The sequence below is a fragment of the Myotis daubentonii genome, chromosome 20 (genome assembly GCF_963259705.1).
Source record: "Myotis daubentonii chromosome 20, mMyoDau2.1, whole genome shotgun sequence".
Lineage (NCBI taxonomy): Eukaryota > Metazoa > Chordata > Mammalia > Chiroptera > Vespertilionidae > Myotis > Myotis daubentonii.
In genome coordinates, this window is record NC_081859.1 from 8643528 (window position 1) to 8658486 (window position 14959).

The 14959-nt window shown below is 47.3% G+C and overlaps 1 protein-coding gene across 3 annotated transcripts in view; it reads right to left on the reverse strand.

The window, feature by feature from the left end:
- Positions 1–10296: 10296 nt before the first annotated feature.
- TGFB2 (transforming growth factor beta 2) overlaps positions 10297–14959 on the reverse strand; it is a 60379-nt gene continuing 55716 nt past the window's right edge. For all 3 annotated transcript variants that reach the window (XM_059677734.1, XM_059677732.1, XM_059677733.1), the window contains one exon: positions 10297–12568. In XM_059677734.1, the coding sequence (XP_059533717.1) occupies positions 12436–12568 (133 nt within the window). In that variant the 3' untranslated portion in view covers positions 10297–12435. The remainder of the gene's footprint in view (positions 12569–14959) is intronic.

Below are 14959 nucleotides of genomic sequence, written 5' to 3' on the forward strand. Positions count from 1 at the left end.
GAGGATCATCCATCGGCTACCTCCTGCATGTCCCCTACTGGGGATCAAGCCCACAACCCACACATGTGTCCTGATGGGGATCGAACCGTGACCTCCTGGTTCATAGGTCGATGCTAAACCACTGAGTCACAGCAGCCGGGCAGTCTGGCACACTTGTATACATACACACACACACACACACACACCACATACCACACACACATGGAACTTTCTATAAAACTCCACTGCCCTAATCTCTAATTTAGGTCATAACCCAAACTATGATGAGGAATAGAAATATTAAACTGTTACTCGTGGATAAAAGACCATTCTCACTGAGGTCTACATCTCCTAGTTCAGGGGTCGGTGCTCAACCACTGCGCCACACCAGCTGGGCAGGAGCACGCTTTAATGGAGCTTTTGTTCGCCACTGATCTGGGATGCATGTCCCCCCTGAAGGACTAATGGGATCTGAGGGTAAGGGGGACTGTTTGCCCCATTCTTTCAGAAAGAAAAGCCGCTGTGTGCGCCAGCACCTGGAGAGAATCAGTGTCTCTAATTGGTTTTACCCAAATTCTCTGAGTCTATTTAGAAGCCAGGGAAGGCGTATCATGATTTTTCAAATCTTAGTCAACAGATACAATATCTGGGATTTGTCTTACAAAGTATCCAGTGAGAGGAAGGGGAACGTGAGTGAGATGTAGATAAAACAGTCATGGCTGGGTAGAAGGGACATGAGCGCTTCTTGTACTAGCCTGGCTACTTCTGTGAAGACGGGGAGAGGGGCTGAAACCTGCATGGCACTGGTCCCTTTCTAGGAAGAGCAGTCAGGGGCTAATTTTATTGAATGAAACGTTTTCAGAACAAGACCCTTTCCAGTCACCAGGCAATAGACAAATGAGAAATAGAGCCATGCTCTGGCCGGTGTGGCTCACTCGGTTGGTGCACATGCCCAGGTTTCAGCTCAATCCCCAGTAGGGGGCGTGCAGGAGGCAGCAGATGTTTCTCTCTCTCTCCTCCCTTCCTCTCTCCCTAAAAAATTAACAAAAACATATTTTTTTAAAAAAAAGAGAGAAATAGAGTCATGAATCAATGCAAGGAACTTGGGGAGGCTGGGGATTCTTTTACACCCGCAGTACATGTCTTTGGGGTGAGGGCTGTGACGTCACTGGAGGTGAGTGAAAGTTATAGAAACAATTGCTGAGCGCTGCAGGTTCGGCCTTAGGTGGCTCATATCCAAGATTGCCCACCACTACCAGCCATACTACAAAGCACCCACAACACCCCGCCTTGGGGGAGGGGAGTATCAGGCCGGAGAGATGGTGACATAGTGAATAGCCCAGCGTACAAGTTGAGGAAGGAATTTCTGCTCTCCAGCTCCACGCGTGACTCCAGTTGGTTCTCTCTGTTGGTAACGTTTTTCCTTACGGGTTTCCTTTCTGGTCTGTTGAGGACTTGACCAATGGCCCATGGAATGTGTCAGCTCTAATTGCCTGTGTGGATTGGCACAAGCCAGGCCTCGGAATTGGAAGGTTGTCACATATAACATAGTCCTACAGAGGGATAAAAGTGGCCTGGAAAAGGTTTTATCCAAACATTCCTTAAAAGCAATTGTGTCCGGCCACGGGAAGGGGCAGACACCCTTGACAGAATCCACTGAGTGAATTCCCCCGGTGCCGAGGTCCTCCCAGGACCTCAGACAAAGGCCAGGGGCACTCTGGGGGTGCTCCAGCATGGTTTTCACTAGGACAGCTTTCCAGAATAAGTGGGTATTGGAGAGTCACGAAGATAGACGAGGGATCGATACACCTGGGGTTGCTGTGGGTGAGCCTCCTCATGGCTGAGCCACGGACACAGGTTTTGCGTAGTCGGCAGTCAACAGCTGTCAAACAAGCCACGTTGGTACACGTTTGAAGGAAGCTCAGAAGCTGTCTTCGGCGGGGGTGGGGGGGTAGGGGGGGAAGGGGTTTGGCCACTAAGAACGATGCCAGGAGGTAAGGAGGTGATTCGATTGGGGAGATGAAGAAAGAACACCACAACCTACTGAGCATCTGTTCTGTGCCAGGCACTTGGCATTGTTGCCCATTTTATCGCAGGACTCACATTCTCACGCAGGGCCTGTTTACTTTCGAAATCAACTGTGGCAACGTGGTTCCTCTGGGCCAGTGAGCAGTCAAGTATTGAGAAAAATGACACATCGGTCATTTGCTTCTTCATTCTGCTTTTCTCTGCCCCTGGGCAGACAAGTGCTGAGGGAGGAAAACCGATGCTTGAACCACATACTAGAACCTTCTCAGGAAGACATTCATTGCATACGTCATCAAGTCGGACAACGTTCCTCTTGTTTCAGAAATGTTCCTCATTAAAGGCACAAAGGCAGTCAAAAAAGCATCATGCGGGGAGGTGGGGTGGAGAAGTAGTTACTTTGGCTACCTAAGACTAGTCAACTAGTTTAATTTTTGGAAATATTAGCAAAACTAAGCTGTTCTTCTTATCATGAGAGATGGAGCGGATTGGAGGCGCATAGCAAAGCCAGAACTCTATTAGTTGGCAACAATCAAGAGTTGCCACCAGAGAAGGAGCCTCTACAAGGGAAACTCTCAAGAAAGTTCCCATAGAAAAAGCCAGGCCCACAGGAAATGTCTAGTTGAGATGACGGATCGCAGGCCATCCCACTTGCCAAGCTCCCATCTCAGCCTCTCGCAGCCACTGTCATGAGAAGAAACAATTCTTCCTTTCGTCCGGGGATACATCTGTTTTGGGAAATGACAAACTGTGGTCTCCTAAACATTTCATGCTTAATATTTGACATTTTCCCAAGAGACCCAACTCTGTCCTCACCATGCAATAGAGTTGGAGGTGAAGATGCTTCTTTTATTTTTTATTTTTCCTTTTTAAGAGATGTTGCTTTTAGGGAGCTAGGCAGATACACAAGCATCTCCTAGGAGAGAATGGCGCCGAGAAAATGAAGGCCCCTGGAGATGTGAGTGTGGGTTTGTTATCACATGACGTTAGTGATACTCATTTTCTACTGGATGGTCTTTCACATGTTTGTTTGTGTCTGGAAACTGTCCCTCATTGGAATGGCCCCATTCTTATGAACATTTCTTTACAAATTTATATCCATTTGTTTAGACAGTAATTGACAAATGCTGGCATTGGACTGTATCGGGTTTATCTGGGAGAGACTATTTTTCTTATAAAATCTCCTTCCCAGCTCCCAAAATGATTGGATTCAGTAGATCTGGGGTGGACATAGGAATCTGTCATTTTAAACAATCCTTGCCCTGACCGGTGTGGCTCACTTGGTTGAGCATCATCCCATGCACCAAGAGGTCACCGAGAGGTCACCAGTTCCATTCCAGGTCAAGGGCACATGCCCAATTTGCAGGCTTCATCCCCACTAGGGGGCGTGTAGGAGGTAGCTGATCCATGTTTCTCTCTTCCTCTTCCCTACTCTCTCTCTCTCTCAAATCAATAAAAACATAATTTAAAAAAATAAAAGTTCTCTGTTGTATACCCTGCTTTGGGATCTCTGAGGGTAGGTGGAGCACCCATCCATATGGCAGTGTGAGTTTTGCTCTACCCTACAACTGTAGACTCTTGGAAATGTTTTACAAAGGACACTGGGTAATTGGTTCATATCTTTCTCTATTTTTGGCAGAAATAGCTAACCAGGTACCTTTGTAAAACATGGATCAGCTACCTCCTGCACACCCCCTAGTGGGGATGGAGCCCACAATCCGGGCATCTACCCTAACTGGGAATTGAACCAGTAACCTCTTGGTGCATGGGTTGACGCCCAACCACTGAGCCACACCAGCCGGGTGCACTGATTTATTATTAAATGTTTTTTATTATGCTCTTTTGTGGTTCTGGGTATTAACTGGACTTAGCTAGGCACTTCTTGCTTGAGTTTCTTTGCGCAGAAAGTCAATGGCTGGGACTGGAGCCATCTGAAAGCTTCCTCACTCACATGTCTGAGAGGTGGTGCTGATGGTCAGCTAGTATGTGGGCTGAGGCTGCTGGCTGGGACACTTAAACACGGTCCCTCCATGTGGCTCGGGTATTCTCACAGCTTCCAGTGCCAGCGGCCAGCAGACAGGCCCCCTCCGACGCTGGCCCCTGGTCCCAATGCTCTCTCTTGTCCCTCTGCCCTAGGGGGCGGTCCTAGCTTCCTCGATGCTACTCTTCGGATTGCCTTAAAGCCCCCTACTTGGTTCCTCTCTCACCACCTGGGTGGTCAGCTATGTACGTCGGATTCCTATTTCAAATGCTGGTGGTGCTTATTTTCCTGCGTGGACCCTATCGGATATAGAAGGTCATGTCCACGTTCCGATGGGCTATGACGTGCCCCAGACACCAGGGAAGCAGAAAAGCACCACAGACCGAATATGGACCTCCTGTAGGCCCCACCTGGTGCTCAGGGAACAGGGGAAATGCAGGAGTGTGCAGGGGGAGTGGAAAGCGGACGGGTGGGCAGCCAAAAGAGACAGCTTTTAAACTGCGATGCCAATGGACATAAGACACTGGTGGGTAGGGGAGACTGAGGGATTGTCAAGCGGGGGGGAAGGAGACATATGTAATACTCTTTGTAATACTTTAAGCAATAAAAACAAAAAACAAAAAAAAACTGCAATGCAGTTCCCTGTGGCAGGCTCCATTGTTCTACCCCAGTGGTTCTCAACCTTGGCTGCACGTTAGAATCACCTGGGAATCTTTTTAAAATCCTGATTTCTGGGCCTCGCCCTCCGGAAATTCTGTTTCTTTGTGATGGGGTGGGGCCACAACATGAGTAACAAAGAAACAGAATTTCCGGAGGACGGGGCCCAGAAATCAGGATTTTAAAAAGATTCCCAGGTGATTCTAATGTGCAGCCAAGGTTGAGAACCACTGTTCTACCCAAACAAAACGAAAGGCTCTTAAATTACCTGGATTCCGTCATAGGAACATAAAATGCCTGTTTACGTGACGTGAAATGTGATCTTCCACCGAAGGAGCCACCACCGCTTGGTTTAAAGTTCTGCTCAGTTTTCTGTTCTGTTTTGTTGTGAATCCTCACTGGAGGATATTTTTTCCATTGATTTTAGAGAGAGTGGAAGGGAGAGAGAGAGAGAAACATTGATGTGAGAGAGTGAGGGCGGCAGAGAATCCAACCCGGGACCCTTCGGTTCACTGCCCGATGCTCTAACCACTGAGCAACTCCTGCCAGGGCTGTTCTGTTTAATTTAACCTGGTTCCAAATGAAGAAACTAGTGTTCCACCCACACTTGAGGACGAGCCAAACTGCCTGAGTTCACATGGCCTTCAGAGCAGAATTGGATTGCATCACATAGCTTGTTTGCTCCCAGCATCCTGCGATCCAGAACTTTCTATATGATTCAGAGCCGAGATCTGGGCCTGAGCAGAGAGCTCCCATCGCCAGGGCTGGCCAGGCCTCTGCGATGTCACCTGAGTGTTCCATCTGTGTTTCTTTAGCCGGGTTGGCATCTACGGCAGAGAAAAATGCACTGCGGGGAGAAAGCCTGCGAGATGCATCCGGGTCTCTCTTTACCCCCAGTGTTTCTCCTGCTGTTTAATTATGTCTGTTCTCCTGGCTGAATGATTTTGCTCATTTTGATCCCAGAGCACGGAGTCTCCCTCAGTACGTCCTGTTCCTTTCCCTCGGCCGCTGCCCAGTTACGGGAACACACTCGTCCCTCCTCCCTGAATGAAAGGAGCCCACTCTAAAGTGTTTCAGGGACACCAAGACCCGTGATGGGAAAATCAGAGCCTTTCTTTCCTTTGAAAAAAGTAAGCAAAGAGCATTCCCTTTGCAATCTCAGGTGTAGTTATTTGTATCTAGTGATGCCCTGATCTAATATTTATATTAACGATTTATCCGGCCTCATAGGATCTAGTGAGGATGTTTCAAACGAGGCATGCAAAGAACAGTCTCTCTATTGCAGCGGTTCTCAACCTGTGGGTCGCGACCCCTTTGGCGGTTGCACGACCCTTTCACAGGGGTCGCCTAAGACCATCCTGCATATCAGATATTTACATGACAATTCATGACAGTAGCAACATGACAGTGATGAAGTGGCAACGAAAATAATTTTATGGTTGGGGTCACAACATGAGGAACTGTATTTAAAGGGCCAGAAGGTTGAGAACCACTGCTCTATTGCCTGTAGCCTGGAATGCTGGGAAAACCAGGGTCTTCATTTGCTTTGCTTAACACAGGTGTGGCTGCAGAGACAGGCAGGGGGAGGTTAGGAACAACTGATTTAGTAGATGAGGGATCTAGATTTTGCTAGAAGGGCAAGGTAACAGTGTGCTAGAAACAGGCAGGTGTTAGCTTAAAGCCCAGAGGCCGCTGTGAGCTTACGATGTTTTGGCTTTTCGATTTTACGGGCCCTTTCTAAGGCTCTGAGTCTAATTTTGTACTTGTAATTTTGATTCTTTACAGAAAAAAAGAACCACAAGTCCTCACTTATATAAGTGAGCCACAGGGGTCATTTTAAATTTTCTGGTAATTATTTAAAAAGTGGAAAGACCCAGGTGAAGTTAATTTTAGCAATATACTCTATTTAACCCCATAGATCCAAAATAGCCTTATTCAGACATGTAATCAATAGGAAAACCAATGAGACGTTTTCCATGTTTTTGCAGGGTTCAAAGTCAGATGTGTATTTTACACCTTGGCCTGTTTCAGCTCAGATTAGCCCTAATTCCACATTTCAATTGCTTGCAGGCCACCTATGGATAGTAGCGAGGGTTTGGACAAGGAGTTCTAGAACCCTCTCTTACAAACCCAGTGACCTTGTGTGGCAGGCCCTTAGAAAGACAAACAGTGGAGCAAGGATGATGGGCCAGGTGCCTAGCAGGGGACAGTTGTAGGGCGGGGCCTCATCCCATGGTGACCTTTCCTCCCCTAGCAGATGGCTGCTCATATGCGGTTTAGACCGGGGACTTTTCATATCGCTGGTCATGACCCCCTGACCTTTCCTCCCGAGAGATAACATCTAGGCCTCAGGTGTATTTCAGCTTCAGGCTCAGAAAAGCAGCAAAACCAGACAAGCAACCCACAGGGCTGACCTCCGGACCAGCTGCATGGATAAGGACCCCCTGCCCTGGTGCTGACCAATCAGTGGAGACCTAGACCCAGAAAGGACATACCTGGAAAGCTGCTGAATATTCTACTGAGATCTTCCCCTGGGACTCCCCCCGCCCCCAGCCCCCTAAAGTCTCCACCCTTAAAGCTCTTAGGATGGAGGACCCAGCGAGCCCTCCCTGCTGGGAGCAGGCCCTGCCTTTCCCTTCCCTCTCCCCTGCCCCTCTTCCCTGGTGCATTGCCTTACCTTCCTCACTTCCAAGCCCTTTGCCTCGGTAACATGTTCCCTAAGCCCATTTCTTCTAAGAATTATTTCTTCCACCTCTGTGGTTTTCTAAATAAACTAGAGGCCCGATGCACGAAATTCGTGCAAGAGGCTTGGCCCTGGCAGCCCCGGTTTTGTCTGGAAGGTTGTCCAGAAGGATGTCCGGAAGGACGTCAGGAAGGTCGTTTGGCTGTCTGGTCTAATTAGCACATTATACTTTTATTATTATAGGTGTTCTCTTATAGTTTGGGTCTTGGCTCTGAATTCTTCCCTAGCCAGAGCTCAAGTACTGAGGTTGCCAAACCCAGGTCCCACCTGACCCAACCGGCCTAACACCATGAGCACCCCCCACCTCAGCACTTGGACATGTAGGACATGTAATTTAACCATTCTGAGTCTGCTCACTTCCTGTAAAATGGAGTTTAAAAAAACTACATCACAGGGTGAAATGGGAGGTTCACTGGATTAACAGAGAACAGTACCTAGTATGTGCTCAGCAAACCAGTCATCATTATCATTATCTTAGGACATAGGTCATTCAGCTGGCCACATGGTCTCTTTTACTTTGGATCTTAGTTGGTGGACGTTTAAGCAAAGCATAACATGAACATTTCCCCACTATTTTACACAATTTGGGGTCAGTCTTGTAACCAGAAGGTTAACAAATGGGGTTAACAGAATATTCTCAGGAGTGACTGTTGGCTTGATCCATTTATGAGATTAAGGTCTGGGGGGTTTACACTTTCAGTATCAAGATGGAGAAGTTTAGTCCCAGGTTCCAGCCTGGATAGAAAAAGCTCATGGCTGCCCAGACGGTGTGGTTCCGTGATTGAGGTTCAACCCGTGAACCAGGAGGTCAGGTTCGATTCCCCGTTACGGCTCCATCCCCAATAGGGGGCATGCATGAGGCAGCTGATGGATGATTCTCTCTCATGATTGATATTTCTATCTCCCTCTCCTCTCCCCTCCTCTCTGAAATCAATAAAAACTTATTTTTTTAAGATGCTTATTGCAACAGGATTACCACAAATCCCCAAACAGAATAGGTAGGGAAATAGTGTGAAGGCTACCATTATTGATCATCATCGGTCCGCTCACTTAACAACAAAACAACTTAACAAGCAGTACCCTGGAAGGCAGGTGGTCCTCCTTTTAAAGAGAAAGACACAGAGGCTCTGAGTGGCTGACAGCTTCGCCCACGTAGAAACAGCTGTTAGGTGACCCCTTTCCTACCCTCTGGTACCCCCCACTTCTCACTCAGAACGTACAGGTGATATGGGCCAGATGATCGGCCTGTAGCTGGCTCTCTGCAGAGAAGCACAAACTAATTGTTTTAAAGCGAAACACTCCCTCTGAGTTGAGTATAAAAACAGAAACACACATGGCAGAAAAGGAACCCTTCTCCCCTCCACCCAAACATTTGCATTGAACGGTCTGTTTCCACGTGCTGTTTCGACAACAGGCACACATTCGTCCTTTCATTAGATAAAGCAAGACAACCAGATGGAGCCACGATCCCTGTTTTTATTAGTGCTATTTATTAGGAGTTTGGCAACCCCCTTGCGAAGTCTGGTCTTGCGGGGAACAGCCAAGGAAATTTGTGGAAAGGGGATTTTTTTTTTTCGGCGCCGTGGTACCGGTGAAATGAAGAGAGAAGTGGCAGCTCCCAGCGACCAACCCCAACGAGCACGTGGCTCTTGTTATATCTGGCTGGCTCAGCCGCGATCCAAGTTATGGGGCTACAGGGGATGCTGTCTAGACCAGTTCTTTTGGCCCTGGGGTTGGCAGACCACAGAACCAGAAAGCCAAAGCCTGGCCCAAGCATCTCGCTGCATTTTTCTCTGGTAGACAGTCAAGATGGATGCAAACGACATCTCCAACAATTACAGAGAGCAATAAACAAGAGACTCCAATGACTGCACTGGGCTTTCTTCAGCGCTTGATAGATAAGGCCTGGCTCTTGAGCTAGGAAGCATGACATTTCTGAAGCGGGGATGGGGGGGGGGGGGGAAGGGGGAGGGTCATGTGCAGCTTGAGAGCATTGTCGTGGCCTCAGAGGCATTTTCTAGTCTCAGTGACGGCGCTGCAACAGGAAAAACACATGCATGTGTAATGGAAATAATTTATTTACCACTAGAGCACCACAAAAACAGACATACATCGTGTTAAAATACAGCGGAATCAGTCATCAAAATACAAAACAGCTATTCTTATATTCCATTTTTTTTTAAAACCGCGTCAACCATAAAATGGTACTGCTGCTTAACACATAAAAACAGCCCCACCCCCACTCCCGCCCCACGTACTAACATTTCCCCCCCTCTCTCCCCCCTCCCCCTCCCCCTCCCCCCCCCCCCCCGGCAATATTTACTTATGGGAAATAAAGACCTTATAGAACCCCCAAACTAAAAAAAAGATTCAAGAGATCTTAAAATAGAGCATTTAAAATATTAATCAGTGCATTCATGAGGAAAGACAACATAATACAAAACAAAATGTCATTTCTGAGAAGAAAATACCTGCAGAAATAAAAGGGATTTACACAGAATTCATAGAAAAGTGGAAGAGAAGAGAAATCAACGCACTCAAATCCGGGCCTGGGTTCCATCCACCACGAGGGCTGTTGGCTACTGGGGCCTCCCACCTCCTCCGCCTCCTCCTACCATTCCAGTTCTCCAACTTGTCCATCCAGTTCGTCACTTTCCTCAGCGGCAGGAAATTCCAGAAACAGAGAAGTTGACTAGAGCCAACAACTTCTCTAGGGATTTACCCTCACTGTGCCGCCCTTTAGGTGAAACTGCAAATATCCCATTGTATGACCTATGCGTGTTGATCAAGGGGACAACTGCCAAGTCCTACACACTGTGACATGAGGTGACCTCCTTGGCAGTGATGTAGCAAATCATTTATTGAAGCAAAGTAAATGGCAGCGAACTCTCATTCACAGGGGGGAAATGTATTCTTTTTATCTCAGGAGAATTTGCGTTGTGCCTTCTCAACCTTCATAGAACATCTAGAAAAATCTTAACTTCAGCCTGGCCGGTGTGACTCAGTTGGTTGAGCATCAACCCCATGAACCAAGAGCTCACCGGTTCGATTCCCAATCAGGGCACATGCCTGGATTGTGGGCCCGATCCCCAGTAGGGGGTATGCAGGAGGCAGCTGATAGATGTTTCTCTCTCACCCATGTTTCTGTCTCTCCCTCTCCCTTCCTCTCTCTCTAAAATCAATAAAAACATATTTTTTAAATATCTTGACTTCAGTGAAATAAGCTGGATGACTTATGCTGACCTGTTTTCTTTTCTCTCCCTTAAAAAAAAAATGAATGAAAAGATAAATCTTTCCATTCCCCCCGCCACTCGGAACACCAACAGCCAGACTAAAGTCAAAGATGTTTCCTGTGAACTGCCTGCTTTGTAGTAACAATAGGATTCTGTGGAAATTCTGATTGAACCAAGTGAGAGAAACCTTTCTTGACTGTCACCAGGTTTCGGCCAGATCCTCGAGCCCTTGCTAAAATGAACACATTTCACCTCAGTGGTCTCTGTATCTATACTATTACCCAGCTTTCCTAAAAGAGGAGCTTTTTCATGTCTGAACTGGTGAGTAGTGATGCTCTGAAGATGAAGGGAGACCACTGAACTCAAATCTATCTTCTTTTGCAAAAGAAAAAAGGACAGGTGGGAGTCAGGTAGCTTATGTTATCGTAATAGACAATGTACAAAGCGCAGTGGAGCAAATACTATAACACATGTTTTTTAGTGCAAATCAAAATCTAGGGGCTTTACTCAAAAAATACTAGCCAGCTAAAGGAAACACACAATTCGGAGTGATCGTGAAAGAGAGAAAAAAAAAAAAAGCCCAAATTTAAGTCCAATCTAAATCATAGTTGACATTATTACAGAACATTCAAAATATGGTAAAAATTTACACATTACAAGCCAAGTAGTTAATGTTTTGATTTAATAGTTTGCAAAAAAAAAAAAAATCGGCTGATGTGTTTCCAATTATACGGCTTCTACACCCATCTATGGTAATAATAAAGGTATGGTTACATATACCGAAACTAAGAGAACCTACACCATAACTGTACAGCAAGACTTCCATGTCTGAAGTTTGACCAGTATGTATCAAAGCATCGCAACCTCTCACTGGTGGGCTCACCTGACAGGGAAGCATTTACAATGAAAAAGAAGAAGAAAAAAAAAAACCTTACAGACTTCTTCTGACGGAAAGTTTCCTTTATTAACAGGCTTTTGGCTTTGAACCTACAAGATCCTTCCTCGGGCAGTTAGGACATAGCATGCGTTTTCAGGGTCTTTACCTCAACACAGACTTGTTGTGGTCACAGAAGAACTCACCTGGGTTTTCATCCTGCTCCTATGACTTTTTTTTTTTTTTTCCTTTTCTTTCTTGTTCTGGCTCGTTGGAGTTCAAGTTCCTTAAACCATCCATGAGTTTCTGGCAAAGGATTTTGGTCTCCACTTGATACACCTGTTTTCTTTTCCAAGGGCAATGAAATGTCCATTATGTAGTAACACACAATAAATAACTCACTGTTAACTCTAAGAGTAGGAACAGGGAAGGGAGACTATTGCATAGCAATACAGACAAATCAAGTGAGGCCTGGGGTAGGAACGTATGTACAATTCCACTTAACGGGATTTTCCTGTTTTTTTGTGTGTGTTTTGTTTTCTTTCACATAATTAACACTAACAAATTCTTCCAGTGTTTATTTATTTTTCCTTAAAAAAAAAAAAAAAGGTTTTGCTTCTTGTCTCTCTCGCTTACAGAGTAGGTGCCATGTAGAATCAAGCCTTCCACGCGTTTTTTTGTTTTGTTGTTTTGCTTTGTTTTGTTTCGGATGCCAGTTTTAACAAACAGAACGCACACTTCCGACGTGTCTGAACTAGTACCGCATTTCCAAAGGATTTTTTTAACACTGACGAAGCAAGGCTCTCTTGGGTTTCTCGTTACAAACTCGTTATGTTGTGGTCAAATCATCATCATCATCATCATCATCATCATCATCATCATCGTGTGGTTACCGTCTTGCTGCTTTCCCAAGGATCTTAGCTGCATTTGCAAGACTTCACTATCATGTTGGACAGCTGTTCGATCTTGGGGGTCTTGCCGATGTAATAGAGGATGGTGAGCGGTTCCAAGTCCTGCGACACGCAGCAGGGAGAAGCCGATGCCTCCGGGTTGATGGTGTTATATAAGCTGAGAACCTGTGAGGGCACCGGGGAGAAAGGACAACAACAAAAAAAGGCAATTAATTTTTTTAAAATATATTTTATTGATTTTTTTATAGAGAGGAAGGGAAAAGGATAGAGAGTTAGAAACATCGATGAGAGAAAAACATCGATCAGCTGCCTCCTGCACACTCCCAAGTGGGTATGTGTCCGCAACCAAGGTACATGCCCTTGACTAGAATCGAACCTGGGACCCTTGAGTCCGCAGGCCGACGCTCTATCCACTGAGCCAAACCGGTTAGGGCCAATTAATTTTTAAATGAGTAACAGCCATAGCCCTAAATGGGAGGGCAATGCAAATTATTTTTGCTTACAATCTTCTTTTCTCTTTTGTTTTTGTTGATCCTCATCCGAGGCCATTTTTCCATTGATTTTTGGAGAGAGTGGAAGGGAGGGGGAGAGACAGAGAGGGGGAAACAGCTATGTGAGAGACACATCCATTGCCTGCCTCCCGCACACGCCCCAAACTGGGCCCAAACTGGGCCAGGGATCCAGCCTGCAACTGAGGTACTTGGTGCCCTTGACCGGAATCGAACCAGGGACCCTCCAGTCCCCAGGCCAACACTCTATCCACTGAGCCAAGTGGGCTAGGCCTAACGCCGTTCTCTGTCAGAGGGGAATGTGACTTTTACCAATGGCAGTATGCAGGTTCCCCGGTGATGATAAGGAGTCATTTCCAAGGATGCCATTAATGTGTTAGCCAAACAGCGAGTGACCTTTTCCTCGAGATTCACTGCAATTTTTTTTTTATCCCAGGACAGATGATCCGTTCAGCGCAGCCACACTGGCTACTTTATTAAGCTACCTCTGGCTCGTTGGGTAACTGTCCAAACCACATATTTGTGACCACGACAGTTATTCTTCCTCTCTCCTTGAAAAACAAGCAGGTCTCTGCCTTCACACACTCCCTCTGTGTATCTGGGAGGGGGAATTATGTTTCTACTTGGCAGCTGGGCCTTGCCCACATTACAGCTACTGTTGCCACGGCCCAGAGGAAGCCGCTGGGCCAGAGAGCCTGGACAAAGGGACAGGCATGAGCAAGCTTCCCTCACATGGCCAAGCGCATGGCCGGCCCCAAGTGCCAAAATCTCCAGGGGAGCTGGGGAAACAGCTGAGGGAAGGAGAGCCATAGTTTGTCAACTTAAAGTCTTGCATATATGGCCATTTATAAATAAATAGACTTCATGTTCCACGAGCACGCGATTTTTCATAAGGAAATAAAGAGGCATTGGATAATGGGGATTGTCTAACGTAATTGATAACCCTGACACTCATGAGCTCAGCTGAATGCATTATGGCAGTGGTTCTCAACCTTCTGGCCCTTTAAATACAGTTCCTCATGATGTGACCCCACCATAAAATTATTTTCGTTGCTACTTCATCACTGTCATGTTGCTACTGTCATGAATCGTCATGTAAATATCTGATATGCAGGATGGTCTGAGGCGACCCCTGTGAAAGGGTCGTTCGACCGCCAAAGGGATCGCGACCCAGAGTTTGAGAACCGCTGCATTATGGGATCTTGTTGGCAGTAGATTCATTTTCCTACCCTGCAGGGAAGGCAGTCTTTCTAATGCCTCTTTAATAAGGAGATTTGCAGAGGGATAACCCCAATTGGTCGCCACATTTCAGGAATGGAACTCTGTAAGACAGAGCCAACGAGGCCTACTTATAAACAGGAGTCCACCTCCCAGGCTCCGGTTTGTCGCCAGCTGTTTGATTGGGGGAAATCACCTACATGAACATCCTCTTTCTTTTTTAAAAAATATATTTTTACTAGGGGCCCGGTGCACAAAATTCGTGCACTGGGTGTGTGTGTGGGGGGCGGGAGTGTCCCTCAGCCTGGCCTGCCCCCTCTCACATACTGGGAAGCCCTCAGGCGTTGACCCCCATCACCCTCCAATCGCAGGATTGGCCCCTTGCCCAGGCCTGACGCCTCTGGCCTAGGCGTCCGGCCCGGGCAGCGGGGACCTGCAGTGGCAGCAGGGGGTGCCGCGATCGCGCAGGCTCCGCCCCTGCCCCTGCAGGATCCCTCTGGCTGAGGCGTCCGGCCCGGGCAGCGGGGACCCGCAGCTGCAGCGGCCCCGCAATCGTGGGCTTCGCTTTAGGCCCAGGCAAGGGGCCCCTAGCTCCTGGGACTGCCAGCTTCGACCGTGCCCAGCTCCCATCGCTGGCTCCACCCCTACTTCCTGCTATCACTGGCCAGGGCGGAAAAGGCACCTGATTCTCCGATCATGGCTGGGGGGCAGGGCAAAGGCGGCCCCAGGGCCGCCTTTGCCCTGCCCCCCAGCTCTTAGCTCCCCCCTGGGTTTCCGATCACTGTCAGTGGCAGGGGGCTTCTTCCTGCTTTCCCTTTCGCCTCCCTGC